Below are 9,623 nucleotides of genomic sequence, written 5' to 3'. Positions count from 1 at the left end.
ACAAAGACCCACACTGTGCTCCATATGTAAACTGCAGGAAGGCACAATGTTCCCAGGCCCAGAAATCTAACCTGTTCTGATTGGAAACACAACTTGATTTTGCTGCAAACAATGTCCCTTTCTGCCTCGTCACAAACAAATGCAGAAAAGCGTGAGTAAAGCAAATACACGAGTCAGACAGGGTTTTATTTAAGCATTTACTATCTAGCCAGTGTTGACACACTGAATAATTGGGGCAGAGGTTATCGTGCTGGGTATTTTTAGGTACCTTATCAAGCCTTGTATGGAAGTTAGAAATAAATGTTTCTCTCCGAGCAGGTACAAGCTCTGCAGGCAGCGCGGTCATTACTGGATCACACACAAACTCCATATTCTGGCAGCAGAAACTGGGCGTCTTACCTAAGCCAGTTTCCAATGACCACCGGGGTTGCGGTAAGTGAGGGTAATGCTGCTTGCCAGCAGCCACTGCAGTGTCATTGCAGCCCAATGACCTGGGCTGACAGGGGGGCATGAGGCAACATCTGTCCAGAGAGGACGAGCAGGGCAGAGAAACCCCTTGAAAGAGCTTCATCTTTGGAAAACAAGCGCAGGGGAACGCTTCTATCTCCTGTGGGGGGGCTGGGCTAATAACAGACCAAGGAATCCTCACAACAGCCTTGCAAACTAGGGAAGAAGGCGGATGGGGAAATTGACGCCGACTGGTTAAAGGACTTGCCCCTGGCCACACACCTGGTACATGGCAGACGTGTTGGAAGTGCCTGGCTCCCAGGCCCATGTTTGTTCCACTGCCCCACACGCTGCTCAGGTTCCAGAGCGCTGGTGCTGGAAGGGAGGGTGTGTGAGTGCTGATACTGCGAGCCTGGTGACCCCGGTTAGGGGTGTTTGTCCGAGCAGGCTCAGAGGATGGGGGGGAGTTGCAGGGAGTCGCAGATTGGAGATCACGCAGGGTTTTGTGCCCTGGAAAAACAGTTCAGAGGTCGTGTGATGTAAAGATGGGAACCCCAGAGCACTTGTTTCAATCCAGCCACAAATTCTGGGGACTGGCCAGCTCTGGGATTGGGAATAGGGTGTGTAATCTTTCATGTGGAGTTCAAAAGGTCGAGTCCTGCCCAGAGCCAGACATTGGATGCCCCAGGTGGCTGTGTCATTGGACTAGACATGGTCAAGGTCAGAGGTGACCCACATCTCTCTCTGTCTTCCTACCTCTGGCTCCCCCTTTGAAGGGGCGTGTATGATAAGTGGTACCCTGGCTCGAAAGCATCAGCGGTGCCAATTAAATTAGTTTGTAATTGGCCACTCAAGTCAATTCATGGGAAATGCCTGAAGTGGTGGGTCCCCATTGATTACTAATTAGACTTGTCTCCTGGGTTTGTGTCTTTGGCAGGGATGCACCCAGAGACATTTTTTAAAGGTTGATATTTGCCAGTTGTAAGTAAATTAAACCCTCCAATCAGGCCTCTGGCATGGGCTGAGGGCAGCCTCCGAGGAGGTGCTGGCTAGTTAGTGTGTTTCTGCTAAGCCGGCAGAGATGGAATGCAGCCATCTAGGACTGACTGGGGGTGGGGGGCATTGGTAAACAAAGGGCAGGCTCCCACGGAACTGACTATGCCCTTCCCCTCCCCACGGGTGGGCCTTGGGAGCAGGGTAAGCCTGTGACGTCAAAGGGGCTCTGATTACAAGCCCCCTCCTGGGGAGAGAGGGAGGAGAAGGGGGTCTGGGGACCCATTTTCCTGCCACTCTGTGTGGTGCCCCTGCCAACCACACCCAATATCTGGGTGGCACTTCTTAGGCACAGCTCCAGGGTAACTCCCGGTTTCTCTGCAGCTGCTGCTTACAAGAGGTCATCTTCCCTCCAAGGACGTTACCTCAACCCTGGCTGAGGCTCTGGGGGCCCGAGAGAAACCAGGCCTGTTTGGGCTAGGGAGAGAAATGGAGCTAGTGTGATCCAGGGCCGCCCGGGGGGGAAGGGGGGTGCAAGTGGGGCAATTTGCCCCGGGCCCCACAGGGGCCCCCACGAGTTTTCTCGGCGGGTCTTCGGCGGCTGGTCCTTCAGTGCTGCCGAACACACTCGGAGCAAGTGAAAGACCCGCTGGCGAAGACCTGGAGCTTCTTCCGCTCTGGGTCTTCGTCGGCAATTCAGAGGCAGGTCCTTCATTCGCTCTGGGACCTGCCGCCGAAGTGCCCCGAAAACCCGGAGTGGAAGGACCCCTGCCGCCGAAGACCCCAGGCCCCCTGAATCCTCTGGGCGGCCCTGGTGTGATCTGCCACAGAGCCCAGCTGGGCAGGTCCCTCGTGCACGAGCAGGAAGGGGACAGCCTCACTGCTAGAGAGCACTTTCCCCTTCCCTCCTCGTGCCCACACCACCTGTCAGGCACCTCCCCGTTGGGCTTCCCATTACCTGGCTCAGACCTGCCAGGCTGTTATGGTTCCTCTGGGTGTGCCTGGATACTGCCCTCTGCCCCACAACAGGGGCGGCCCTGGAGCCTGTCTCTGCGTCCATTCTGGATTCTGTTCGGTGCAGGGGATGGCCAGTTTCTCTCTGGTTACCTCTTCCACCTGTGTGTCTTGGCCCCTGCCCCTCCCAGGCTGTCTTTATCTTCTGTGCTGCCCCAAGAGATCTAGGTTCAGTGTCTAGGTTGGAGGGACCGCCCCACCAGCTCACCCCCTTCTCAAGATGCAGGGCCGTTATGCTGCTGTGATTTGCTGTTATCGTGAAATCAAGTACGAATCCTGGGCTGTCACAGCGACTTGTGCTTGCGCTTCCCTGGGAGAGGGGCCTGGCGGTTCACCCTGCAGGGCAGTGCCAGGGTTCCTTTCTGCTAAGAGGACCCCAGGGGGGCTGGGTTGTGGCAGAGTCTGAAATCTGCATTTCACACCTCTGTCTCTCCTGCCTTTCCAGTGACAGTGCCCAGGGTATGGCAGTGTACTGGCAGCAGGCTGCCCGCTGTCCTGCCTGCTTCGCTTGAGTGCCCCGTGGATGGAATGACCGGGGCGGTGCTGGTTCTGTTTGCTGTGTGATCTCTGCTCAGTCATTTCAAGTGAAGAAAAGAAAACAATTAGTTGATGTCACCCGCGTTGGAGGTGAGATATCGGTTTGCCCTGATTGCACTGTGACTGGCAGGTGCCTTTTCATCCTGAGCTGAGTGACAGATATAGGCCACATCCTCTCTTGTGGTGCCTTGGGGCCGGAAGCAGCTGCTGGCTCCCTAGTCAGATCCCCTGTCACAAGAGATGGGGGCCTGAACCTTGCGCCCGGCACTCACAGAACAAGCCCAGCCTTGGACCCTGTCAGCAGCAGTAGGGTGCACACTGGGGACACAGGGTCGTCTTTACTGCCCCGGCCCCCTTCCCTTAGCTGTGTGATTGGAAAGCGCTTGGCGCTCCTTTGGTGGCAGGTGAGAGCCAGCCGAGAATTGTCAGCCTCCTTTCTCCCTGAGCACGGCAGTGCAGGAGAGTAGAGGTGTGAGGACTCCTCGTGCTGGTTGGACAGCGGATTCTGGATCCCTGCATCTCGAGCAGGAGTCTCTTGTCCCATGGACTGGCAGCTCCTTGGGGCAGGCCTGTGTCTCGCCCTGTGCCCATGCAGCGCCCGGCTCAGTGGGGCCCAATCTCAGCGGGGGATCCAGGTGCTGCTGGAATACCAATAACCATGAACTCTGGCTGCACTGAGGGCATAGGTGTATTACTCTGCAGGCATGAGTGGACCCAGCAGCCTTCCACGCGGTCTAGCCCCTGGAGGGGGGCAAGGCCCATTTGGGTTAACGTGGGTCATGCGGGTTTCTGAGATGGGTCTCGGAAATGCAAGAGTCATTCATGAATGTCATGCGGCTAAGAGCCAGGTGCTGAGGGATTTCCTGGTGTCGCCGTGTGACAATGTGATAATCCGAGGGGGAGAACCTGACAAGCTAGTCCCAGACTCCTGGCCCTGAACGCCAAAGTCCTTCTGGAGCATACCCCTGCCCCTGCTCCAGGCTCTTCCCTTGGGTCCCGGCAGCTGCTCTGGTTCCAGGGGAGGCTCTGGGCCCAGCATCCAGGCCAGGTTTCCATGTTGCTTCCCCTCAGACAGCGGCTGAGATGTAATGGAAATCTTTCTGCACCAGTGGAACCTGTGTACATAGAGATAAGGTGGCCAGCCGGCTCCACTGCAGGACACAGCAGGCGCTGGAGTGTCTCTGGGGCAGACTGACCTGTGCATCTGGCCAAAGCATTGTTCTCAGCAGAAATGTCTCGCGTTCAGTCAGTTATTTCTGCTCTTCCAGGAAGAGCGATCTGGGCTCCCCGCCTCCAGATCTGACTGCGACCTCACCTGCCTCCTCCCTCTGTGGCCAAGGAAACGGAGGAGTGTGTTAGACGAGTGTCAGGGTAGGAACCGGCCGCCTGGCATCCTTGGTGGTTGTGACTCAGTTTCCAGAGGTAGCAGAGTAGAAATGCTGCCGGGCCCAGGGGGACAGCAGAGGGGAGGGACGGGGCTCTGCTGCAGGCCAGAACCTGGTTGTCTCCGGGACCGGCAGCACTGCTCCAGTGGTGTCACTGGGGACATTCACAGACCACTCAGTTGTGATCCAGGTGAGGGCTGCTTTGCTTTAATGTTCCTCCTGTGTGTGGGTGTTGTGAGTTTGTCATTCTGCCCCGCTCCCAGCAGTGTTCAGCCCTTTGAACAGGGACTCTTGCACACCGAGATATTTTGTCCCACCTCACCCCCCTCCCTGGTATTAGCCCTTATCACCAGAGCTCACTGGCCCTTGATGTGACCTCTGTAATGCTGCATCTGTGACGGGTCAGACCAGGACAGGAAGGGCTTAATGGTCCATCCCGGAGGTGGGCTGACGCTGGCCCCATTCCCCGGGACCTGCCAGCAGTGTTAAGCCTGGAGGGAGTAAGGAAGAAGAAACAGACCTGGGTCTGGGGCAGGGCAGGGAACCGTAGGAGCAGCCGTGCCTGGGTGGGCCCGGCTCAGGCTGGCCTCTGTCGTCATATTGTTCATGTGTTTAACAAAGTCCAGCCCCAGGAAGGGCGAGTTTGGGGCCTGTCCAGTCCCCACCCCTCGTAACGGGGTGTATGGGGCACACAGCCGCTGCGCCCCGAGCTGCTCCGCAGCATCCTTCGTCCTGTGCCTCAGGCCGGCGTGACCAGCCATGACGGAGCCCTGGGGCCATCCTGCACGGAGCTCCCTGGAGACCTGCCTGGGGCCCTGGCTTCCCTTCCTGCTCTGCCGGGACTCCTCCAGCCTCTGGCCTCCGCCCGTGGGCCGAGCTCTTTGCAGTCAGGTGTGCCGGGTGCCTCTCCGTGGCGAGCATGCGGCACTGGCCGTCGCAGGGATGGGCGGGGCCATGGCCAGGTCTGGTTCAGCTGTTCCCTTGCTCTTGTGGACTGTTTCCCTGCGAGCGTGGCAGCATTCCCCTGCTGGGCACTGGGGGCCCATACTGAGCAGGACGGACCATACATCAGCCTGAACCAGGAGAGCTGCAAGGGGCTTCTATGGGCCACACTTGGCAGCTCATGTTCTTATTTGTTTGTACTGTGGTAGCTCCTGGAGGCCCCGGCAGGCGTCGGTGCCGTGATGTGCTGGCGCTACACAAAGACGCAGCACAGAGACGCCCGCCCTAGGCTGACAGTCCTACAGGCAACGGCTCCGCACTGCCAGTGACCTGGGCTGCGACGCTGCACTTTGGGGGAGATGGCAGCGGGGCTGGGACGGGTCAGTGAGGGACTCGCAGCAACCTCAGAGCTTCTCTCCTCCTGGTGCCTAGGGCCTGCCAGCTCTCGGGCTAGCCGTGAGGCACATGGGTCGCCCTGAGCTAGGTTTGAGTAAGGCAGGGATTCAAACCCGTAGCTCGTAGTGCAAGCTGAGGTGCTGATTTAATAGCTCACGGGAAGAGGTGGAAAGTGGCTCTAATTCCTTTACAAAGAATAAAGGGCATCAGCCAGGAGCCAAGCGCAGGGGACGCAGCCAATGCCACGGCAGGCATGGTGGAGGGGCGGGGCAGCGCAAGCCAAGGTCTGTCCTAGGCGAACGTAACCCGGTACATTCTCACCCCCAAAGGGCCCTGTGCAAGTGGCAGGGGCAGGGGCAGGCGTCCTCCCAAAGGGCACAGGCAGGTTAAAACCAGGCGCTTTGGTTTCTACCTCCCTCCCTTTGTTGCTGAGACCCCCTGAGAATGGGAAAGTTCTGATTTGGGTTTTGCCGTTTACTCTGTTTTACTCTCCGCGTTTCCCCCAGCTTGGCCCACGCTGGTTCTCACCCCTTTCCCCCTCGAGGGGTTGTGCTTTAGCAGAGGGTTCCCAGGGCTGCAGAGCGCATTAACCCCGACAGGGAAAACCAGCCCCAGCCTCCTCTCGCTCAAATGTAAATCAGACACTCTGCTCATATCAGGGATAGTGAAACGAAGGTACAAAGCCGAGCCCTGGACTCTGGGAGCCCTGTCACCTGAAATACAGAGCGTGGCAGCACCAAAGGGAAGATACTTGACCGAAGGCCAAGTCCTGCGGTCTGGACTCAGGCAGATTTCCCTGACTTCACTGGGGCTGTGCCCGTGAGGACGGCAGGTCTTGGCCCCTGGGCAGCTGTGCTGTGCCCATCTGGTGCTGCTCCCATCGGGGTGTGCGCCCTGGGGAGCTGGGCTCACACCTCCCTGTGAAGGGCTGTGAGGCTTTTACTGCACAGCTGCCTCGGCTCAGATTACAGGACACTGTGTTCTTGGGGAAGGAAGAACAGACCTGTTTTCTGCCCAGAATAATATTGCAGGGGCCTGGGAGAAGCTCTGTGGAGGCAACTTGACAAGGACAACATCCTCCCGGGATGTCTTGCAAAAAAGCCAAATGCCCCAGGCCACATGAGCCTGTTGCTTGGTCTCTACAGTTATTTTCTATAGCTAGAGATTGCCATGGACCCGAATACTGGCGGGGTTGTTACATTTAACTGCAAGGCTCTCGGCAGCATTCGCTCTCAAGCTGAGAGCTCGTTCCGCCTGCTGCTGCGCTCCACTTGGGGGCGGGGGGGGGGCACTTACAGCTCCCTGATTCTGGACTAGCCCAGTTCTGGGGTGAGTCACAGCAGCCATGGGGGTGCTCTAACTTACTGCACTAGTGCATGGCCCCTAAGGGAGCCCCCTTCCCAGGCAGGCCTGCTCACCGGGAGGCTGCTGGTGCAGGAGCGAGATCAGCTGGCTTTATGCTAGCAAGTTACAGCCTTTGCACTGCCAGAGTGACCCCAGGATCAGGCCCCTTTGAAGGGGGTGATTATGATGCAAGGGTGTGGCTCCCAAAGCAGCCAGGGGGCTGGAGGCAAAGGGCACTGGACCCAGGTTCCTGACACTAACACTGATCCCTGCCTTTGTTTCAGCCAGGGCCCCGTGCCCTGTGCAGCATTTTTGAGCCCAGGCCCTGGGGACGCTGACCCTCCCCACTGCCAGAGCTGACCGGGAGGCGGGGGAGGCAGGGGACAGTTCAGCTGGGCAGATGGAGCCCTTACAATTCAAACCAATTTCTCTCTGTGTGAAGCACAGAGGGCTGCTCAGGTTGGGTAGCCATTGTTTGCTTTGATCTGTACTGAGTCGGGGCTCCCCTGGCAAGAAGCAGAGGGGATTGGGAGTCCAGGAGCAGGGGCCTGAGGAGCGGACAGAGAAAGCTCCTGCCACAGTAATTCCTAGTCAGGGGTTAGGGGAGCCTTTGCCTTGGGCTGCATCAGAGCAATGTGTCCAACCTGGCACGGTCTAGTTTGAAATCCCTGCCATCCCCACGGCCGACATAGGAGAAACAGAAGAGAAAAAGCTGGGGGGGAGATGCCACCTCCTAAGGAGGGGTCAGACCGATGGTCCATCTAGCCCAGTGTCCTGTCTTCTCACCGTGGCCAATGCCTCACAGGGAATGAACAGAACAGGTAATCATCCAGTGATCCATCCCGTCGCCCGAAGTGTAGGGTTGCATCCCTGACCATCCTGCCTAATAGCCATTGATAGACGTTTTCTCCGTGAACTTACCTAAAACTTGTCACCTCTGTCACTTTGCTCTTTAGCCGTGGTGGCATTTTATTGGTCCTCTTGCTGTTTTCTTTAATTTGTGGTACACGTTTAGTTTGCGCCTCTATTATGGTGTTTTTAAATAGTTTCCGAGCAGCCTGCGGGCTTTTCACTCATGACTGTTCCTTCTAATTTCCATTGAAACTAGACACCTCATTTTTGTGTAGTTCCCTTTTTTGAAGTTAAATGCTACTGCAGTGGGTTTCTTTGATATTCTCCCCCCCCGACCCCCCCCCCCCCGGATGTTAAGTTTAATTACATTACGGTCACTATTACCAAGTGGTTGAGCTATATTCACCTCTTGGACCAGATCCTGTGCACCACTTAGGACTAAATCAAGAATTGCTTCTTCCCTTGTGGGTTCCAGGACTGGCTGCTCCAAGCAGCAGCCATTAATGGTGTCTAGAATCCCGGCCTGAGGTGACATGTCCCAGTCAATATGGGGATAGTTGAATTCCTCCGTTGCTATTGGCAAAGAACAAAACGACTCTGGCCTAGTGTGGAGCTCCCAGCCCTTCTCAGGACACAGCAATGGAGTTGGGGCCTTGGGGGACGTCTCTTAGTAGCTCTCTTCCTCCTTGAATTTTAATACAATAGAAACATGCAGCTTCCACTGCTCTGAGCTTTGATCCTATTGCTTCTCCTTCCCCTTATGCCCGCATTGTGCTCCCTCCCTCCCCAGTATCACGGAAACGTCAGCTATGACCCCACAGCTCAGGCTGCTGAGAGTCGCACTGGGATCCCTCTGTTGGTTGGTCAGGAGCTGGAGAAGTGGCTGGGTATTAGGGTGGATAGGAGACAAGGCAAGGGAATTGTGGCTTAGCTGTCAATTTCCTGGGCTTTCAATGACTGCACTGGTAGGAAATGCATGTGAGGAGCCTTGCGTGCAAGTTAACCAAGATGTTTGTGTGGGATAGAGAGAGATCCCTGCACTGAAGGGCTAACAGTTCAGCTCGGACCGGTGCGATATGATGGACAGAGGCTCAGACAGAAAGCTGCGGCGCACTTGTAGCTAAGAAGATGGGCGAAGGAGACCTTGGCTCACCCTGGGTCTGGAGATAACCACTGGCTGGAATTCCTGTCTGCCTGCCAGCTGGTCTGGTCTCATTTAGCTGCCGGGCTACTCAGGGCGGAAGGGTGTGTTATCTGGGTGCACAGCACTATAGTCTTTGTGCCACCGTATCTGTGTTCTAGATTAAAGCGATATCAATATTAATACATAATCTGCACCAGGTGCAGCGGCAGCGCTTGGGCACTGACTGGCTGCTGCAGGACAAAAAACAAAGGGAAGGTTGCATAAAACCAAAGGAAAGAAGGATCCCAGTACAGGGTCAAAGGCATTATTATCGGAGCCCTGCTGATTCATCTGGGCCAGCAGTCCTGCCCACAGACAGTGCCCTGGATGTCTAATCGCTCTCCCTGCAGTGGTGGGGGGTGCAGATCCAGGACTAAGCTTGGGGTGGAGCCCTGTGGCATTTCCACAGAGAACAGTGTTCTAAAGGGGTCACTTGTTGGGACAGGCAAGTGATTCTTTCTGCTCTCGCCCCTCTCCCCAGGACTCAAAATGCTCCTGTTTTCAGGTGGAGAACCCAGTTCTCTGCATAC

At 56.5% G+C, this 9,623-nt stretch overlaps 1 protein-coding gene across 1 annotated transcript in view; it reads left to right on the top strand.

Annotated features, from left to right (window-relative positions):
* Positions 1–264: 264 nt before the first annotated feature.
* Positions 265–9,623, top strand: part of PALB2 (partner and localizer of BRCA2) — a 44,703-nt gene continuing 35,344 nt past the window's right edge. Inside the window, exons 1-2 of the mRNA XM_054041134.1 lie at positions 265–432; positions 2,900–3,081. Of these exons, the coding sequence (XP_053897109.1) occupies positions 3,064–3,081 (18 nt within the window). The 5' untranslated portion in view covers positions 265–432; positions 2,900–3,063. The remainder of the gene's footprint in view (positions 433–2,899; positions 3,082–9,623) is intronic.

Source organism: Malaclemys terrapin, chromosome 10 (genome assembly GCF_027887155.1).
Source record: "Malaclemys terrapin pileata isolate rMalTer1 chromosome 10, rMalTer1.hap1, whole genome shotgun sequence".
Taxonomy (NCBI): domain Eukaryota; kingdom Metazoa; phylum Chordata; order Testudines; family Emydidae; genus Malaclemys; species Malaclemys terrapin.
Note: the sequence above shows the minus strand (reverse complement) of the source record. Positions and strands in the feature narration are given on the sequence as shown.